We start from the raw sequence: 22,044 nt of genomic DNA, 5'->3' as shown, positions 1-22,044 counted from the left end.
AACACAGGATTCCTAAGCAAAGCAAATGGTTCCTTGTTCAGCAGAAAACAAAATACTGAACTGTGAAGCTTAATTAACTGAATGCACTGTATTGTACAGAAAAGCTGCAGAAAGTAAAACACTTTATAGCACAACAGTAGTAATACACTAAAAGATGTTCTTAACCAAGGCACTACACAGCTCTGGCAAACCTGCCTGCAAGGATTTTGCTCCTCCCCGGGTGGAGGTGTAACCTAGTCTTTTCGTACAGGTTGTACCTCTCTCAGAAGGCATCCCAAATGAGTCAGAAGTTTGAATCCCTGCCCCTGCACCAGTTCCTCAGCCACACATTTGTCTGTCAAATGCTCCTGTTCTTTCTCTTGTTGGTGCATAGGGATTACTACCACTGGTGGTCCTGCTTTTCAGTTTCCTATCTAGCTCCCTAAAATCTCTTTTCAGGACCTCCATCCTTTCCCTACCTACGTCATCAATGCTAACGTGTACCAAGATTTCTGGCTGCTCACCTTCCCCCTTTAGAATGCCATGTACCTGATCCAAGACATCCCTGGCCCTAGCACCTGGGAGGATCATACCATCTGGGTGTCTCTAGTGCATTCACAGAATCTTGACTCTATTTCTAAAACTTTCACTGTTGCAGTTCTCATCACTCTCTCCTCTTCTGAGCCATAGTGCCAGAGACCTGGTCGCTGTGGCTCCCCATGGTAGGTTATCCCCTTCAACAGCATCCAAAATTGTAATCATATTGAGGGGAATGGCCATGTACTAGCTGCCCATTTCCCTTCCTTATCTCCCAGTTACCTGCCTTCTGCAGCCTCGGGGTGACTACCTCCCTACAGCTCCTACCTATTACTTCCTCAATTTCCCATATGAGCCGAAGGTCATTGAGCTAAAGCTCCAGTTCCTTAACACACTCTGAGGAGCTGCAGTTCTGTGCACCTGGTGCAAGATGTGGTTATCTGGAAGGATGGAGGTCTCCCAGACTTCCCAAGTTTTGCACCACAAATACAACACAGCCCCTGGAGCCATTCTCATGGTACTAAATGTGCCTTAACAGACGAGGAATGAAGAAACTTACCAGGAATTTACCTCGGCTCAGCCTGTGGAGCCAAAGTCAAAGTCTAACACTGGCCCACTCATACAATGACCACCTTGATTGGACCTGCCTTGTTTTTATTCACCCTTGCTAATGAATCACATTCACTGATTGGGTGCAGTTCAAACTCGAAAACTGATGTGAAGCACTGCTTTTTCAATCTTTAATACGGACTTGAGTGAATTTGCCTCCTCCTCTTGTGCTTGCATTCACTGATCGGGTGCAGTTCAAACTCCCTTACAGGTTTACAAAATTGAAAGCATAGATAGGGTAGATGGTTAAAAAAAATCCCCATAGCAAAGGTATTTGAGCAGGTGATAGAGCAGAGCCTTCATAATGCACAGTGAACATTGAATTGCTAAGACTCAAAAGGGTATGGACAAAATAGGATAGTATAGATGAAGATTTAATAGCATTGGTATTGTATATCTCTACATTACCTTCAAGTCAGAGTCACTTTCCTAAAGGTACGCTAGAAAATGACTCTTTCATTGTTAACATGTGCAAAACAAAGGTCCAATGGTAACCTGAGCTGGCTTTACAGAACCACCCCCCACTAGCAGTGACAGAATCTTCAGACTTTATATCTTAATTTCAGAATTCACTTATGAAAATTTCCTCACTTTATAAAGAGACTGTCTTCATGTTATAATCATCTGTTGAAACTTACCTTCTCAAATGCATCTTTGTGTTCTGTATTAAACTAGTTGCAAGTTCCTCCAAGCATTCTTAAGTCAGCAAAAGTTCATCCTTATTATTTCACTTTGCTCAGACTATAAGACAAAGGAGTAGAATTAGGCCATTTGGCCCATCCAGTCTGCTCTGCCATTTCAATTTTCCTCTCAGCTCCAAACTCCTCCCTTCTTCCCGCATCCTTTCATGCCCTGACTAATTGAGAATCTATCAAACTCTGCTTTAAATACACATAAAGACTTGGCCTCCACAGCTTCCTGTGGCAAAGAATTCCACAGATTCACCACTCTCTGGCTAAAGAAATTCTTCTTCATCTCCATTCTAAAAGAATGTACCTCTATTCTGAGGCTGTGTCCTCAGGTCTTAGACTCTCCCACCATAGGAAAGATCTTCTTGACATTATTAAGGTCTTTCACCATTTGATAGGTTTCAATGAGATCACCCCTCACTCTTCTAAATTCCAGTGAATACAGGCCCAGAGCCATCAAACACCCTTCATATGACAAGCCATTCAATCCTGGAATCATTTTCATGACCCTCCTTGGAACCCCCTCCAGTTTCAGCACTTCCTTTCTGAAACTGCTCACAATACTCCAAGTGAGGCCTCACCAGTGCTTTATAAAGTCTTAACATTACTTCCTTGCTTTTATATTCTAGTCTTCTTGAAATGAATGCTAACATTGCATTTGTCTTCTTCACTACAGACTCAATCTGCAAATTAACTTTTAGGGAATCCTATACAAGGACTCCCAAGGCCCTTTGCAACTCAGTTTTTTTTTTGTATTTTCTCTCCATTTAGAAAATAGTCAATCCTTTCATTTCTTCTAGTATTCTTATTTTTAACCATTCATCATCTGTTGGTAATCAAGTATTGCTATTTCTGAGATGATAGAATTTCAAGTTTAGCAAAGTGATTTCCAAGAACCTCATTTTTTCTGTAGAACACTCAAATCTAGGCTTTCTTGAAAGTTCAATCTTCAATGTTATTCCTGTATTGGGCAATGCTGGAGGATCCTCTGGAATTATTTAAGGACAGGATTCAAGAAGATGATTGACATTGGACTAGTACTTCCCTCAATGCCTGCAAAATGTATTTTCTGTAAACTTTAAGATGACAGTTGTTTGTTCAGTGATTTTTACTCCTATTAAATTACCCACATGCAGGAACTCTCTACTACTCTTCATCAGATACTCTGTATCTCCTAACCTAATTAGGCCTAATTGCCATAGCAATCACCACTTATGGGCTTCAGAAATGAAAGAACAATTTACTTATGGAATCTACTAGGGAACCAAGCAGTAAGGACCTGAAAACAATCGAGCCTTTGTTTGATCTTTGAAATAAATTGACATGACCAGGTTGGAGCAAACCTGATACACTTAAATTTCCCAGGAAACTTGGGATGGCAAAGATAGAGATTAGGTTGCTGTTAGAAGTTTTTTTTTCCCCAATGTTTCTGATTATCCTGAAAAGATTAAACACTTAAAGTGTAATAACTAAGAAAGAAATACCTACTTTATTCTGATCCTCTTTTTTTTACTGTATTTTAATGAGTTTATGTATTGCATGTTGGATACAATGTGGTACATGACCCAATAGTGGGCATTACTTTATGTACTGGGCAACTGAAAAAAGCTACTCAAACAGTGAACTCCATCCAGGGTCCAAAGGAGATGTCCGAGCAGAAATTTGTCAGTAAAGTATGGCTTACAATATTATGATTGCAGCATTCCCATTGGAGTCTTGAAGTTGCTGGTACTTAAGTACTTAATGGAAGCATTTCTTTGGAGAGCTGTCAGCATGATGCATAATTTGTTAACACTTATTTTGTTAGCAGTCTTTCAGGAATTGAAATTGGCTGAGAACTTAAGTAGGAATACAGTCTGCTCCTGAATCCTTGCTTTTTTCAGTTAAAATATGGCTTTTACATTTTGTAGGTCAGGAACATCAGAAGGGCTGGACCCAATAAGCTGCTATGTGATGTTCTTGAAGGCAGTTACAATGACAGTACCATGCTTGAGGTCTTTGTGTCTTTCAGAAGGCATTGATCATTTCTCTATCCTTAATAAGATCATCATCTTAAAAAGTTCACAGACTGATGCCTCACTTTGGAGTATTGTGAGCAGTCTGAGAAAGGATGTACTGACATTGGACGGGTTCATGAAAATGATTCTGGGATTGAAACGCTTCAAAAGAGAGAGGTGTCCTTTAGAACAGAGAGAAGGAATTTCTTTAGCTGGAGAGTGGTGAATCTGTGGAATTCAATGCCACAGGCCAAGTCTTTGGGTTAATTGATTCTTGAACAATCAGGGCATGAAGAGATATGGCGAGAAGGTATGAGACTGGGACTGACGGGAAATGGATCAGCCTTGATGAAACGGCAGAGCAGAATTCTGCTCCTAACCTTATGTTTTATTGTTTTATAACATTGAATCATAGTGGATTTAATTTGGCTTTTTTGACAGTGATCAACAGGAAGAGTCTTTTGTGTCAAAGTGAATACAGATCTCTACAAAGTGATCTAAATTAATTACAAATATAAATCAAAATAATTGATGACATATTCACCCCCCCCCCCCCTTAATATGGCACACCAAATCATTACTGACGCAGCCAAACAGTTTTTAGAAGTCACATAATTAGTTAAATGGAGTTGTTTTTGGAGACCCGTGTACAGTCAGGGTGTTTCAGTTGATTGTTGTAAAGATACACCTGAAAGGTCCAACTACTGGTGAGTCAGCGTCCTGGCAAAGAACACTCCATAAATCCATGAAAATGTTATTGAAACAGACAAGTCAGGAGATGGATACAAGAACATTTCCAAGTCACTGAATATCCCTTGGAGTACAGTTAATTCAATCATCAAGAAATGCAAAGAATATGACACAGCTGTAAATTTGCCTAGAGGCCATCCTCAAAAACTGAGAGACAGTGCAAGAAGGGGACTAGTGAGGGAGGCCTCCAAGAGACTTATGAGAACTCTGGAGGAGTTACAAGCTTCACTAGCTAAGATGGGAGAGACTGTGCATACAACACCTGTTGACCGGATGCTTCACCAGACATAACTTTTTGGGAGAGTCGCAAAGAGAAAACAACTGTTGAAAAAAGATAACATGAAATCTCAACTATAGTTTGCCAGAAACGCATGTAGGAAACTCTGAATTCAGCTAGAAAAATGTTCTTTGGTCTGATGAAACCAAATTTAAGTTTTTTGGCCATTACACTAAATGTTATGTTTGGCATAAGATGAACACCACACATCATCAAAAACACACCATCCTTTCCATGAAGCATAGTGGTGGTTGCATCATGCTGTGGGGATGCTTCACTGCAGCAGGCCCTGGAAGGTTTGTGAAGGTAGGGGGTAAAATGAATGCTGCAAAATACAGAGAAAGCATGGAGGAAAATCGGATGCAGTCTGCAAGAGAACTGTGACTTGGGAGATTTGTTTTCCAGCAAGACAATGACCCCAAACATAAAGCCAAAGCTACACAGGAATGGCTTAAAAACAACAGTTAATGTCCTGGGGTGGCCAAGTCACACTCCAAACCTCTATTCAATTGAGAATTAGTGGCTGCACTTGAAAAGGGCTGTTCACTCATGATCCCCATGTTATCTGACAGAGCTTGAGCATTTTTGTAAAGAAGAATGGGGAAAAATTGCAGTGTCCAGATGTGCAAAGCAGATAGAGACCTATCCACACAGACTCAAGGCTGTAATTGCTGCCAAAGGTGCATTTACTAGTCTCTTCAAAGGGGTGAATACATATGTAATCAATTATTTTGTGTTTTATATCTGTAATTAATTTATATCACTTTGTAGAGACCTGTTTTCACATTGACAGGAAAGAGTGTTTTTCTGTCGATCAGTGTCAAAAAAGCCAATTAAATCCATTGTGATTCAATATTGTAAAACAATAAAACATCAACATTTCCAAGGGAGGTGAATACATTTTATAGGCACTGTATGGTTCATATTTATGAGTTGAACAGATATATTTCCAAGCTGTATCTCTATGAAAACATGAAATTCAGTATTCTCATAACTTAAACATGAAAGAACCACTGATGCAGAAAACTGGCAATAAAGGTGAAAAACGATGAAACTGCACAGCAGATTTTGCAGCACCTATGAACAAAAAACAAAGAAAATGATGTTGAAGACCCAATTTTCTCTCTACAGATGCTACCTGAGGAAGTGAATGTATCCAGTGTTTTATGTTGTTTTCAGTATTCTCATTTTAATTTAAGTAAAAATTAAAGAGAATTATATTTTGCTAACTTTAGTGAAATGAATTGATCAAATAGTTTTAATCCCAAGTCTCTGCAACTTTTCAGCTTTCCTAGATTGTCTATTTAATTCTGTGTTGAGTTCAATCTTAGCAACACACACACAATGCTGGAGGAAAGCAACGGGCCTGGTCTGCTGGCATTGTGTGTGTGTTGCTTGGTTTCCAGCATCTGCAGATTTTTTCATTTGTGATTGAGATCAATCATGATATTTTGAATTTTATTTGCTTAGAACTTAAGGGTCACATATTTTAATATCTGGAGATGCTATGCGGTGGCTGTAGTTACATTGTATGTTAATAGATTGGGGAATAGCTAGCATACTCTACTGCCCCCTGGTGTAAACTGCCAATATTCATTTAGTTAATCCATTTAATTGACTTAACATTTTGAGGGTTTAACAGAAATTGATTCAGAGGAGTTTGGTACCACTTATCTATCGGCTTTATCAGATACTAGACACCTGAACACTAGATTAAAAACATTAGGATGGGCAAATCAGTAAAGCTTACTGTTCAACATTGCTCAAACCTCTGTGAAGGTCTAGTTTTAAAATATTAAATAGAAGCTTGCATTATTTGTGATTGTTCAAAGCAATGCATACATAATTGCATTTACAACTGCAATAATATATTTCAACAGTCCAAGGGATATCATTCATCCAGAATACTATACAGCTTGCATTATTGTTTGAAGTAAATACTGAGTTTGATTAAAGACAAACAAATTTAGTTTTAAGGTCTTGTCCGAAAAATAATTTGCATATGTGTCTCCCTTGTTCATTCATCCCCCCCATCCTTTCCCACCGATCTCCCTCCTGGCACTTATCCTTGTAAGCGGAACAAGTGCTACATCTGCCCTTACACTTCCTTCCTCACCACCATGCAGGGCCCCAGACAGTCCTTCCAGGTGAGGCGACACGTCACCTGTGAGTTGGCTGATAGGTATACTGCGTCCGGTGCTCCCAGTGTGGCCTTTTATATATTGGTGAGACCCAACCCAGACTAGGAGACCGTTTCGCTGAACATCTATGCTCTGTCCGCCAGAGAAAGCAAGATCTCCCAGTGGCCACACATTTAATTCCACGTCCCATTCCCATTCTGTTATAGACAATCGTGCAGAAGTAGACCATTCGGCCCCTCGAGTCTGCATCGCCATTCTGAGATCATGGCTGATCATTCACTGTCAATACCCAGTCCCTGCCTTGTCCCCATATCCCCTGATTCCCCTATCCATCAGATATCTATCTAGCTCCTTCTTGAAAGCATCCAGAGAATTGGCCTCCACTGTCTTCCGAGGCAGTGCATTCCACACCCCCACAACTCTCTGGGAGAAGTAGTTTTTCCTCAACTCTGTTTTAAATAACTGACCTCTTATTCTCAATCCATGCCCTCTGGTACTGGACTCTCCCAACATCTGGAACATATTTCCTGCCTCAATCCTATCAAATCCTTTAATTATCTTAAACTTTTCAATCAGATCCCCTCTCAATCTCCTCAATTCCAGTGTGTACAAGCCCAATCTCTCCAATCTCTGTGTGTAAGACAGCCCTGCCATCCCAGGAATCAACCTAGTGAATCTACGCTGCACTTCCTCAATTGCCAGAATGTCCTTCCTTAAACCTGGAGACCAAAACTGTACACAATATTCCAGGTGTGGTCTCACCAGGGCCCTGTACAAATGCAAAAGGACATCTTTGCTCTTGTACTCAATTCCCTTTGTAATAAAGGCCAACATTCCATTTGCCCTCTTCACTGCCTGTTGCACTTGCTCATTCACCTTCATTGACTGATGAACTAGGACTCCTAGGTCTCTTTGCATTTCTCCCTTACCTAACTCGACACCGTTCAGACAATACTCTGCCCTCTTGTTCCAGCTTCCAAAGTGGATAACTTCACATTTATTCACATTGAATGACATCTGCCATGTATCTGCCCACTCACCCAGCCTATCCAAGTCTCCCTGTATTCTCCTAACGTCCTCTTCGCACGTCACACTGCCACCCAGTTTAGTATCGTCAGCAAACTTGCTGATATAGTTTTCAATGCCCTCATCTAAATCGTTGACATAAGTCGTAAAGAGCTGTGGTCCCAATACAGAGTCCTGTGGTACCCCACTAGTCACCTCCAGCCAGTCCGAGAAACACCCATTCACTGCTACCCTTTGCTTTCTATCTGCCAACCAGTTTTCTATCCATGTTGAAACCCTGCCCCCAATGCCATGAGCTCTGATTTTACTCACCAATCTCCTATGTGGCACCTTATCGAATGCCTTCTGAAAATCCAGGTACACGACATCCACTGGCTTACCCTCGACTAACATCCTTGTTACACCCTCAAAAAACTCCAACAGATTAGTCAAGCATGATTTGCCCTTGGTAAATCCATGCTGGCTCGGCCTAATCCTATTACTGCCATCAAGATATGCCACTATTTCGTCCTTAATAATGGACTCAAGCATTTTTCCCACGACTGACATTAGGCTAACAGGGCGATAGTTCTCCGTTTTCTCCTTCCCTGCCTTCTTGAAAAGTGGGATAACATTAGCCGCTCTCCATTCTTCAGGAACTGATCCTGAATCTAAGGAACATTGGAAAATGATTACCAATGCATCCGCAATTTCCTGAGCCACCTCTTTTAGAACCCTCGGATGCAGACCACCTGGACCCGGGGATTTATTAGCCTTCAGTCCTATCAGTCTACTCATCACAGTTTCTTTCCTAATGTCAATCTGTTTCAATTCCTCTGATATCTTATGACCCTGGCCCATCCATACATCTGGGAGATTGCTTGTGTCCTCCCTGGTGAAGACAGATCTAAAGTATACATTAAATTCTGTTGCCATTTCCCTGTTTCCCATAACAATTTCTCCCAATTCATTCTTCAAGGGGCCAACATTGTTCTTAACTATCTTCTTTCTCTTCACATAGCTAAAAAAGCTTTTGCTATCCCCTTTTATATTCCTGGCTAGACTGAGCTCATACCTGATTTTTTCTCTCCGTAATGCTTTTTTAGTTAAGATATGCTGTTCCTTAAAACTTTCCCAATCATCTGTATTCCCACTCATCTTAGCCCTGTCATACTTCTTTTTCTTTAATGCTATACAATCTCTGACTTCCTTTGTCAACCACTATGTCTATCCATGGCCTCCTGTACTGTCAAGATGAAGCCACACTCAGGTTGGAGGAACAACACCTTATATACTGGCTGGGTAGCCTCCAACCTGATGGCATGAACATTGACTTCCCTAACTTCCGTTAATGCCCCTTCCCTTCTTACCCCATCCCTGATAAATTTAGTTTTTTTCTCCTCTGCCTGTTCTCCATCTCCCTCTGGTGCTCCCCTCCCCCTTTCTTTCTCCCTTGGCCTCCGATCCCATGACCCTTTCCCTTCTCTAGCTCAGTATCCCTTTTGCCAATCACCTGCCTGGCTCTCAGCTTCACCCCACCCCTCCTGTCTTCTCCTATCATTTCACATTTTCCCCTCCCCCTTCTACTTTCAAATCTCTTACTATCTTTCCTTTCAGTTAGTCCTGACGAAGGGTCTCGGCCTGAAACGTCGACAGTGCTTCTCCCTATAGATACTGCCTGGCCTGCTGCGTTCCACCAGCATTTTGTGTGTGTTGCTTGAAATTCCAGCATCTGCAGATTTCCTTGTGTTTGCATATGTGTAGGACTGCTTCAATTTTTTCTTCCTTGTAGTTGAGGAAAAATTTGTTTCTACTCCACTTCTGAAGAGTTTTAGATAATTGTGTGTGCCACTGCTAGTTTATAGTGGAGGTTTCAGCAATGGTAATATCTTTGCATGTCAAAATTCTCTACAACCACTGTCAGCTTGCAGGGAGGTGGGGGAGCTAACATAATTGGATCACAACAATTTTCCTTTGTCCCAGCTTTGTCTCCAGCAATGGTGCTTTCTGCTGGAAATCCTGTTTAATGAGTTGAGATTTGATATCAGGCCACTTGCCCTCACCTCATATCTGAAAATTAGAACTTTTGCTCTCTTTTACAGCAGGTAGTAAGACTGGTTCCATGTTGTCCTGATGGAATAAAAATCAAGTGAGAGGAAGCAAGATATTGGTAGGAGCTAAGGATTGTGTGTGGGATAATAATGCATTAAATGCTGGATTTAATTTTTGATACTTCTCAAGTCAAAGTCCTCAATTTTACAGAACTTTGGATGTTTTTATTCCCATACAATATGCCAGGTTAGATTGTATTACCAGGATGAGTACGAGTTAAGCACCCCATATCTGAAATAGCACAAAGTCAAGAACATCTGCAGATGTTGGATATCCAAGCAACACACACAAAATACTGGAGGAACTCAGTAGGCCCAGCAGCATTTACTGAAAAGAGTAAATAGTTGACATTTCAAACCAAGACCCTTCATCAGGACTTGAGTTTCGGCCTGAAACGTTGACTGTTTACTCTTTTCCATAGATGCTGCCTAGCCTGTTGAGTTCCTCCAGCATTTTGTGTGTGTTGCCATATCTGAAATGCTTGGGGCCTGAAATGTTTCTGATTTTGGAATATTTGCTTGGGAATGGGACTCAAGTCTAAACACAAAATCCATTTACATTACATCAAAAGCTTATACACATAACCCTTAAGGTAATTTTACACAATATTTTTAATAGCTACCACTACCTCAGCCACCCAGGTGGGCAACTAGTGGCTGTTTGGCATCAGCATCATTCCTGAATCTTAATTTGTGTGCTTCTGGTAAGTAATCTTAGTCTTGTACTTGTTCATCGCAAATATGTACTGATGCAGCCATTCAGTGTTATATTTTCATCAAGCTTATCAATGAATTTCTCTGCTGCTTTGTAATGAGCAGACACCATCACCAGAAATCTTTAAAAATTCAAGGCCTTGCCTTTTCTTAAACTTCTGCAAACCAGCCTGCTGAATATTCACAATTATCTTTAATTTTCAGTTTGGCGTGATAGATGCTTGCTTGTTTCATGATCAGCATACTGTAGGGCAGCATATGTTCACTCTGATGCTGACGAATCCACTCTTTCAATACACACCGAAATCTGTTTTTTCCCTTTATGCAGTTTTTCTATTTTTCATTAACTTCTTTTCAATACATATGTGAGGTCACTTCTCAGATCTGTGGTGCACAGAGACCTGCGCATTGCCTGGACCTTTGCTTGTTGAATTTTCCATTTGTGACATGACAGTCCTCAAAAAACTTTGGATTTTCAGACAAGAGTACTCAGCCTGGACAATCCTTTATCCTATGAAAAATAAAAAGAACTGGAAAGTAGAATTTAGCTTTCTTACAAATCCCAAAGAGGATATGTCTTTTTATTTTGATGAAGAAAAACACACAATGAATGTTAACATAGATTAAAATTTAGTTACAAACGTTTTTAAGTTGTTCTGGAAAAGCCATGCAAATACTGATAGTCCTTGGGAGATCCGGTCAGTATACAGAAATATCACTAGTGAACAATTATAAAGCAACTGAACTCAAATTTGGCTTTCTTGCAAGCCCTTAGGAAACTCTGCTTAAAAACCAAATAATTCCTGTGTTTTTTTTTTAAAAGAACCATATACTACAACGTGCAGTGTTATGAACTTTACCAGTGGTTGTTTTAATACTTGTTGAAACATTTGATAACCTCAGATAATGTATTTTTATTCTCATTTCTCCACTAATATTGTTTTAGTTACACACATATTTTCATCTAGATTCTTACAATATCCTTTTAAAAATCTTGAACTGAAGATGAAAATACTAGTTACTTTAACCAATGCAAAAGCAAATATTCAAAACCAATAACTGTTTTCTAATGTTTACATTTACATGGACAGTCAACATCCAATAAGCAAAATACAAATAATTGGTGTTATTATCCATGAGCAATTTAAAATGGTACTTGCTACAGACAGATCTCCCGTCTTTAAAAATTGTACTTTTTCATTCACTTTCCAACATTTATGCAAAATAGTTTGTCAGTTTCACTTTGACAATCTACCACTCTTCATCCTAGACAAAAAAATAGCACTGAAGTGATCACAAGCTGGGTAAACAGAGTGAATATGGAATACTAACAGCTATAATTTACAGAATACTGCTGTACAAAGGGACAAGTGTCCTTATACATTAAATACGTTGTGAGCATGCAGGTACAGCAAGTAATTGTTGGCCTTCATTGCAAGTTAGTTGAGAAGAGATGTCTTGTTGCCCTTGTGGAAGTAAATTATGGCTGGAATATTATGCATATCTTAAGTTAAGTAGGATTATAAGTGCATTTAAAATACCTCAGAGAAGATTTACCAGGTTGAATCCCAAAATGAGAATTATTTTACAAGGAGTGATTAAACAGATAAGTGGAATTTCTTTTCCAAAGGATTGAGATTCCTTGGTCTTATCAGCAAGTAGTGGAGTCTGTGTCAATGAAGGCTAAGACAGTTGCTTTCTAGATTACAGAGAAAACAAAAGGTAAAAATCACATTACTTATATTCTGACTGAACAGCAGGCACTCTCAAGGGTCATATATGTAACATCCTCCTTGTCCGTGTACAAATACCAGCTGTCGCAATAATCATAATATGTAAATGTACTGCGAAGTATGTTGCAGGAAATTCAGGAGTTTTCATAGTATTCATAATGGGAAATGGGAACAAAGTACATCAATACAGAACATTTACCAATAAACAGAACGTTTAGAAGAAACTTTTATCTTAATGGTAAGAACATCGAGTTTGCTATCATTAGGAGTATTGTATTCTTAGATTAAGTGTGAGAGGTCCTGCAGAGCATAAGCTCAGCACAGACCATTTGGGCTAAGAAGAAATATTTGTGTCGTAAATTTGGTTTGGAGCTATCAAGGATATTTTTGTAAACATAACCATATACTACTACTACACACACATGATGCTGGTAGAACACAGCAGGCTAGGCAGCATCTATAGGGAGAAGCGCTGTCGATGTTTCGGGCCGAGACCCTTCGTCAGGACTAACCGAAAGGAAAGATAGTAAGCTTACTATCTTTCCTTTCAGTTAGTCCTGACGAAGGGTCTCGGCCCGAAACATCGACAGCGCTTCTCCCTATAGATGCTGCCTGACCTGCTGTGTTCCACCAGCATTTTGTGTGTGTTGTTGTTTGAATTTCCAGCATCTGCAGATTTCCTCATGTTTGCTCATGTACTACTACTTGCAGGTTAAAATTCTGGAAAGAAAGCAGGACAATATTTAAGAGTAAATACATTTACAAATTGGATACTAGGAATAAAAAGCTGGTCTATGAAATCTTGGAATAAGAGAATAACTATTCCCTTTTTTGAGAGGTAAAATTAAACTTAAAAATTATTAACTGGCTATTCAGAAATTTGAAATATCCTCTTAAGTTGAGTATAGGTCAATTGAAAAGGTCAAGAAAAACATTAGGGCATCTAAGTAGAGTTAATGTACTGATCCGCTGCAATTCTTTTCACAAGAAGAAAGCCTGAAATGTGAAAATCCTTTCATAACTGTCATAGGTCTGGCTCAATAAATGAAGTTATCACAAAGAATTAAAATTTTCCAAATATTTACATTCTCATACAATTAATGGCCCTGACTAATTCCTGGAAGAATCAAATATAGTACTTATTAAAAAAAACACAATTTTTAAAAATTGCCATTGAATGGAGGAATAGCCACAAAAATCAACAGGAAAATTTCTCTAATTTTGACAGATTTGACTGAATAATCACATTTCAGAGCCTTGGCATAACATTTTGTTAATGTCACAATCTAATTCTTCATAACCATTACAATATCTAATTGATGGTTGAGTCTGATGTCATACTCTCCAATTACAAAGATCCAACAATACTTAAAATACTCATTACCATCCAGGTCAAAACATTCTCTTAATTGGTTGTCAAAGAATAAGCTTTCATTCCTTCGAGTACCAATGCACACTGGCTGCACATGTGCAGTGGCATACAAAAATGTGGGCACCCCGGTCAGAATTTCTGTTACTGTGAATAGTTAAGTGAGTAGAAGATGAACTGATCTCCAAAAGTCATAAAGTTAAATGAAACATTCTTTTCACCATTTTAAGCAAGATTAGTGTATAATTTTTGTTTTGTACAATTTTAGAGTGAAAAAAGGGAAAGGAGCACCATGCAAAAGTTCAGGCACCCCAAGAGATTTGAGCTCTCAGGTAACTTTTACCAAGGTCTCAGATCTTAATTAGCTGTTAGGGCTATGGCTTGTTCACAGTCATCGTTAGGAAAGGCCAGGTGATGCAAATTTCAAAGCTTTATAAATACCCCGACTCCTCAAGCCTTGTCCCAACGATCAGTAGCTATGGGCTCTTCTAAGCAGCTGCCTAGCACTCTGAAAATTAAGATAAATGATGTCCACAAAGCAGGAGACAGCTATAAGAAGATAGCAAAGCATTTTCAGGTAGCCGTTTCCTCAGTTCGTAATGTAATTAAGAAATGGCAGCTAACAGGAATGCTGGAGGTCAAGTTGAGGTTTGAAAGACCAAGAAAACTTTCTGAGAGAACTACTCGTAGGATTGCTAGAAAGGCAAATCAAAACTCCCGTTTAACTGCAAAAGACCTTCAGGAAGATTTAGCAGACTCTGGAGTGGTGGTGCACTGTTCTACTGTGCAGCAACACCTGCACAAATATGACCTTCATGGAAAAGTCAGCAGAAGAAAACCTTTCCTGCATCCTCACCACAAAATTCAGTGTCAGAAGTTTGCAAAGGAACATCTAAACAAGGTTGATGCAATTTGGAAACAAGTCCTGTGGACTGATGAAGTTAAAATAGAACTTCTTGGCCACAATGATCAAAGGTAAGTTTGGAGAAAAAAGGGTACAGAATTTCATGAAAAGATCACCTCTCTAACTGTAATGCACAGGGGTGGATCGATCATACTTTGAGCTTGTGTTGCAGCCAGTGGCACGGGAACATTTCACTGGTAGAGGGAAGAATAAATTCAATTAAATACCAGCAAATTCTGGAAGCAAACATCACACCGTATGTAAAAAAAAAAGCTGAAGATGAAAAGAGGATGGCGTCTACAACAGGATAATGATCCTAAACACACCTCAAAATCCACAATGGACTATCTCAAGAGGTGCAAGCTGTTGGTTTTGCCATGCCCATCACAGTCCGACCTAAACATCATTGAAAATCTGTGGACAGACCTCAAAAGAGAAGAGCATGCAAGGAAGAATGGGCGAAAATGTCCCAGACAAGAATTGAAAGACCCTTAGCTGGCTACAGAAAGCGTTCACAAGCTGTGATACTTGCCAAAGGGGGTGTTACTAAGTACTGACTTCAAAAAGGGTGCCCAAACTTTTGCTTCAGGCCCTTTTCCTTGTTATTTTGAAACTGTAAATGGTGGAAATAAGAAAGTAATCTTGCTTAAAATATTAAAGAAATATGTCATCTTTAACTTTATGCCTTTTGGAAATCAGGTCATCTTTTACTTGCTCAGCTATTCACAGTAACAGAAATTTTGACCAGGGGTGCCTAAATTTTTGCATGCCACTGTAACTTCTAAAGCACACTACAATACTCACCCAAGCTATTCCAACACTATTGCTTCAACTCAATAAATTGTCACTGCAGACATGGGTTTAAGGTAAAATTAAGCACCACTACTTCCCTTCTGCACTTTAAGATGCACACCATTCTGGCTTGGAAATACACTAGCACTCTTTCATTGTTTTTTGGGTACAAAATTAGCAGCTCCTTCTCGTGGGAGTACTTTCACCAGAAGAACTGCATTGCTGTTTCAAATCAACAGCTCAACACATCAATAAATTCTGACCCCTTGGCAATGCTGCTCACAGGAAAGGAATACAACAAGAATGTGCTTGACCAAAATTTATGTGCATCAAAGGTTTGTTTCATTTAAATCCATGGTCCCTCCTGGGCACATGCAGATCAAGAGTAGGTTGGCACTAATTAGCTTCAGAGGGTGCAAATATATTTTTTCTTCCAGTCATGGTCTTAAGCAAGCTATTTTACAAAAGTGATTATAAAATGTATTTAGTAATAAATAGAAAAATAGGTGGAAATATAACAACATCAACAAGATCCATTTAAAAGAATCGATGAATATCACCGGAGGAGGAATAGGAAAATAAAAAGTATGCAAACTAAAAGCTAGGAAGCAAGGATCAGACAGGGCTCTGGGTAAGGTAACCAGGAAGGAGTTTAAGTAGGTACTTAGGAGAGCTAGAAGGGAATGTGAGAAGGCCTTGGCAAGGAAGATTAAGGGAAATCCCAAGGCATTCTACATGATTATGCAGAACAGGAGGATGGCTAGAGTGAGGGTAGGACCAATTAGAAATGAAAGGAAACACATGCCTGGAGTCAGAGAAGGGAGGGAAGGTCATTAATGAATACTTTGCATCAGTATTCATCTAGTGAAAGGGTCCTTGATGAATGTGAAGACAGGCTATTATGCTAGAACATGTTAATGGTAAGAAAGAGGATGCGCTGGAACCTTTTATAATTATTAGAGTAGGTACAGTAAGTCCCTGGGGCTAGAGGGATAAATGCCAGATTATTTCAGGAAACTGGGGAAGAGATTGTTAAACCTTTGGCAATGACCTTTGTGTCCTCACCAACCACAGGAGTAGTACCAGAAGATCGGAGAGTGGCAAATGTTATTCCTTAATCCTGGGAATTAGACCAATGAATCTTACATATCTGGTGGGCAAACTATTAGAAAGGATCCTGAGAAACAGGATTTACAAGTATTTGGCGAAGCATAGTCTGATCAGGGATAGTCAGCATAGCTTTGTGAGGGGTAGGTTGTGCCTCACAAATGCGATTGAATTCTTCAAGGAAGTGTCAAAACAAATTGCTGAAGGTAGAGTAGTAGATGGATTTTAGTATGGTGTTTGATAAGGTTCCCCATGGTATACTCAGAGGAAGTCATGAGGCATGGGTTCCAGGGAAACTTGGCTGCATGGATTCAGACTTGGCTTGGCCACACAAGACAGAAGGTGCCAGATGGTGCATATTCTACCTGGAGATTGGTGACTAGTGGTGTTCTGCAGAGATTTGTTCTGGGACCCTGACTAGTGGTGGTCTGCAGAGATCTGTTCTGGGACCCTTACTCTTTGTGACCTTTCTAAATGATGTTTGAGGAAATGGAAAAGTTACCAAATTTGCAGATGAAGGTTGGTACTGTTGTGGATAGTGTAGAAGGCTGTCGTAGGTTACAATGGGACATTGATAGGATGCTGAGAAGTGGTGGATAGAGTTCGGCCTGGAAAAGTGTTAAGTGATACTTCAGAAGGTCGAAGCCAGAGTACAGAACATAGAACATTACTGTTCAGTACAGACCCTTCCGGCCACGAGTTTGTGCCAATTGTTTAACCTACTCTAAGATCAATCTAACCCTTTCCTTCCACATACCCCTCCATTTTTCTATCATCCATGTACCCACTTTTTCCTTCTATGCCACTTGGGGATTTAAGGATTATGCATTTAATTATGTACAAACCATAGATGGCTGCTCATGGAGAAATGTCACTTATAAAATTGATTAATATTAATCATGTACATTTAACTGTATTGCACATCATGTACATTTAACTGTATTGCACCAAATATTTAGATTTTCAAACAATATCAGGTGTCATCTTTAAGTGAAATAATTTAACATGAGTTTTCTTAAGGTTCACAACCTTGGCTCACCCAAAATATTCATCATTTAATAAAAAAGTACCGAGGAGCTTTTTTCAGTTTGAGGTGGAGAATATCGATTTTTGGTGGCTCAATTAATACAGAATGCATTTGGCAAAATGTGTGGTAATCTGATATTCCAAAATGTGTGTTCTCTATGTGCCTACCACACTTTTGGATTTCTGAAGCAATTTCTACAAAGCAATGATAAAGAGTTTTCAGTTTACAAATAGAATGGATGGGGAAATGATAATGACTTAAGCTTTGATGTTGCTTCTCTTGGAATAATCCAAGTAATCTGTTAGGCATTCTCAGCAATGATGCTATTGTAATACAAGATGCTTAAAAACAAGCTCCAGCAATGTACACGTATTCCATTCAGTCTTAAAACACAAACTGCAAGAACAGCTGTGGTCCAGATCAGAAATCTAATCTACAGGCAGTTCAGAGTTACTGTATCTTGTTTCAGATAAACAATGATTCGCTAATGCGCAGAAACATTTTTTTATTTTGGTTGTTCAAAGATGATATTTACTTATATAACATTAAATCTAATCTGAAGTGGCCTGCTTGGCAATTCGGTAGTGAATGTATAACCCAGAGAACATTTAATGCAAGACGTTAATATACCACAGTCGTCAGTAATCTTCCTCTGAACTGTCAGAAACATTTGTAAAATTATTCCATTCATCGATCACGGGTTCTAGTACTAGCTGATGCTCTTTTCTTCTTATATCTATCAAATAAAAGAGGAAAAACCCTCAATGCATAACAATTAATATCTAAATTCATCATATCAGCAATATTTTGTTCATGTCAACTTTTAAATATTTCAATAAATACAGTATCTGAACTTGTAATATTTTTGTGGGTAAATGTCTTCTGAATTATAGTACTCACCTTTTGAAAAAATTTGCTGAAGTTAGAGAATATTTTCCTGCATTACTTAATGTGCGTACACTCTTAATTTCAATTGCCATAGTTTATTGGCTCTTTTACAACTCGGACCTGGTGGCTTCTGTGGCAGAGCATTTTGGCACAGCTCTCAATTTTGTGCTTGAGGATAGGAATGTCTGGATCAGTGAAGTAAGGGTGGGTGTGTAGGTTGGCGGTAGGCTGTTCCCTATATCATGCTCCCACTATGGTAGTCACTTTTATGTGTAAAGCAGACATGTCCAGCCGAAATGCATTTCTTTAACCTTTAGTGCATGACAAGCTAGTGATTCCCAACCATGCAATTATCAGGGAATGAAACTGCTGCTGCTGAAAATACTATCATTATGTTGGAATATATTGTCCTTCTTGCACTGGCTTAGCATACATATTCAGTTGATATGAAATCTTTTGTATTTATCTTTAATATCACTATAACATTTAATGAAGCAAAATATTCTGTTTTTAACCCCAAATCGAGGGCCTTACCATTGTAAATTGGAAGAGATCCATCATCCGTCGACTCCACAAAATAGTTGAAATCAAAAGTAACATTTGGATTCTGAAAGGAAATTGCAATAAAGCCCTTTAGTAACAGGGTTAATGACTGACATGCATTCAACACAATGGCAATATATTTGCATGGAAGTGCTAACTTTCCAAGGAATACACAAAATGTTCAGTATATATAAATTTTTACCAAATATCAGTTGGTTACAAAATTATCCTAATATGCATCAATAAAGTACCTGCAATAGCACATTCTTGTTCTTGCAAATCTTTGTTTTCTAAATTTTTTTCCCATCTTTCCAGCTATTTGGTAGCTGAGTGCACAATCAGTAGAACAAAGATGCTCTTACTCCTGAAATCCATCCACAGGTGTCTTATTTGGCCTCTCAGTTACATCATCCTTCTACGATACAGTAAAAGTCTCTTTGTTCAGTCCTGTCACCCACACACTTTTCTGGATACTTAGCTGCCACAGAGTATTTTATAAATTTGTTAGGGCAATAATGTTACTAGGGAAAGGGAAGGTCCACTGCAAACCAAAATGGCAATTTGTGTGTTACATCAGAGGATGTGGGTGAGTTCTTAAATGGAAACTTCTTCTAAAGCGGCAGTTGAAATTATAGGGCAGCTCATCATAAAAATGAGGAATTAGTACACGTGTTAGCAAGCTTATAGGTGGATACTTCTCCAGGGCATGATGAGTTATTTCCCTGGCTGCAAAGGGAGACAAGAAAGGTTTTAAAACCTTCCACCAGTAATACAGGACAACAACATTATTCCAGGGATAAGTCATTTAATCACAGGTATGAGTGTCTCATGAAACTAATAGGATAGTTACTTCAAAGACTGGATTAATCTGCACTTGGGATAAGCAGAGATAGTCAGCATAGTTTTGTAAACGGGAGATCCTGTCTGATCAGTTTAATTGTTCTTTTGTAGAGGTACTAAATATGTATTGATGAGAGTCTTGTAATTGATATAGTCACAATGAACTAGAGCAAGGTCTTTGATAAGGTTCTGTTATGAAAGTACCACAGCTCTGAGGGGCCGAAGGGGCGGGAGCAGCCCCCTCCTTCCGGAGAATCGGCAGATCACTATTAATTCGGGTCTCGGACCCAGGAAATGAGAGACAATGCAACGGTCTTGACCATTGTTCTTAGAGACACCTGTGTGAATTGCAACTCCCTGCTACGTGCCAGCTACCAGGGACATGGACACCCTCGGGCAATGTGGGGGTGGGGATTGCATCACCCTACTTTGATGGACATCTACAACTCTGCAAGTCAAGATAAAAGGGGACTGCAGGAGGCGGTACCCCAGCGACGCACCAGAAGGACACACCATCGCTCAGCGCTCCCGTGCTAGCAGGAAGCCATTCAAAGCCACGTGCGTTCCGTTCACCTTTGCCTGGGGAGCGGGTGGCTGATAACACTGAAAAGGACTTCGAACTAACAACGGGGAACCAACGCTCTCCTGATTCAACGGAGTTGCTTCATAAAGACCCGGGCAAGTTTTCCTTTTCTCACCAATCTCTCTCTCTCTCTCAAACACGTGAAACCCAGCGACTCCCAAAAGGCTGAAGCCTGCAGACTTCTGAGTGACTTTTATATTTCCAACGGACAACATATTATCCCCTAGACAACAGTAGAGCTTATCTCTTAATGATGATTATTACTATACCCACGCTTTAGATTGAGTATTGACGACGTATATTATCTGAATGTTTGTATTAACCTTACTTTTGTGCCCCCCCTTTATAAATAAAAACGTTTGAAAATAGTGCCATCAGACTTCAACGGACCTCTCTATCTTTGCTGGTAAGTGATCCAGTTACGGGATACGTAACAGTTCCATATGGTAAACTATATACAACCTTGGGATGTGTCTCCTTACAGGTAGCTAAAAACAAAGAAACCCAAATAGAACCCTTTAAAAAATCATGCTAAAGAAAAGAAATCATGCAAACAATTAGAAGTAAGCAAATAACATTCAGATCTAAAGTTCACAAAATTGAGTTTACAGCGACGAAGCCAGTCACAGCTGATCCAGGAGCCCATGAACTGCAGCCTCAGTTCAATGCGGAGTCAAGTAAACCTCGCCGAGCAGCGAGCTAAACATTGTCCCATCCTTTGCCTCCAGCTCAACACCCTGACTTTTTCAATCTGGCCTGGCACATAAATCACCCAAACCTCAGCTCATTCCTCACTCTCAGACTTCAGCTCCATCACTTCAATATGTTCTTGGGCTTGGACCTGGGCCCTGCCACCACAATTTGGCCCGTAGATGCCACGGTGCAACCATCCTGCATCTTGAAGGCTTTAGATTATACAGCAAATATGCCAGTTGTACAGATCCCTTTTGATTCCAAATGGGACACTACTGATTGCAGTGATTGTTTTTCAGAAGAAGTGCGATTAATAAAGTAGTTGGTAGTTTTGTTTGCTGCCAGTAAGTCATTTCTATGTTTCACCAGTGCCATCTTAAACCAAATACATTTCATTCTGTTTAGTGTGATTAATAGAAGAAAATTATTTGATTATTACCTTAATTTTCAGCAAACTGCTCCACACAGATCTCTCCTCTTTAAACAGTGTAATGACAGGTTCTTCATTTTTTATGATACATAAGCACTTGTCTTTTAAAATACTGCCTTGAAGTTCCAAATCTGCCAAGTACAATTTGGCATCAACAGAGGCACTGCATTTAAATGGGAAATGTAAGATTAATTGACTAAAGAACATATAACATTGAAATCTACAGCACCTTACAGGCCCTTCGGCCCACAATGTTGAGCCAAGCATGTAACCTACTCTAGAAACTGCCTAGAATTACCCTACTGCATGTACCAAAGGTTATCAAA

The 22,044-nt window shown here is 39.5% G+C and overlaps 1 protein-coding gene across 1 annotated transcript in view; it reads right to left on the bottom strand.

Annotated features, from left to right (window-relative positions):
• Positions 1 to 11,365: 11,365 nt before the first annotated feature.
• The window catches only part of tdrd12 (tudor domain containing 12), a 192,576-nt gene continuing 181,897 nt past the window's right edge, over positions 11,366 to 22,044 (bottom strand). Inside the window, exons 36-39 of the mRNA XM_059992994.1 lie at positions 21,728 to 21,881; positions 19,164 to 19,236; positions 18,372 to 18,477; positions 11,366 to 12,508 (exon numbers count right to left, since the gene is read on the bottom strand). Coding sequence (XP_059848977.1) covers positions 18,380 to 18,477; positions 19,164 to 19,236; positions 21,728 to 21,881 — 325 coding nt within the window. The 3' untranslated portion in view covers positions 11,366 to 12,508; positions 18,372 to 18,379. The remainder of the gene's footprint in view (positions 12,509 to 18,371; positions 18,478 to 19,163; positions 19,237 to 21,727; positions 21,882 to 22,044) is intronic.

Source organism: Hypanus sabinus, chromosome 17 (genome assembly GCF_030144855.1).
Source record: "Hypanus sabinus isolate sHypSab1 chromosome 17, sHypSab1.hap1, whole genome shotgun sequence".
Taxonomy (NCBI): domain Eukaryota; kingdom Metazoa; phylum Chordata; class Chondrichthyes; order Myliobatiformes; family Dasyatidae; genus Hypanus; species Hypanus sabinus.
This window is presented reverse-complemented; position numbering and strand designations above follow the sequence as displayed.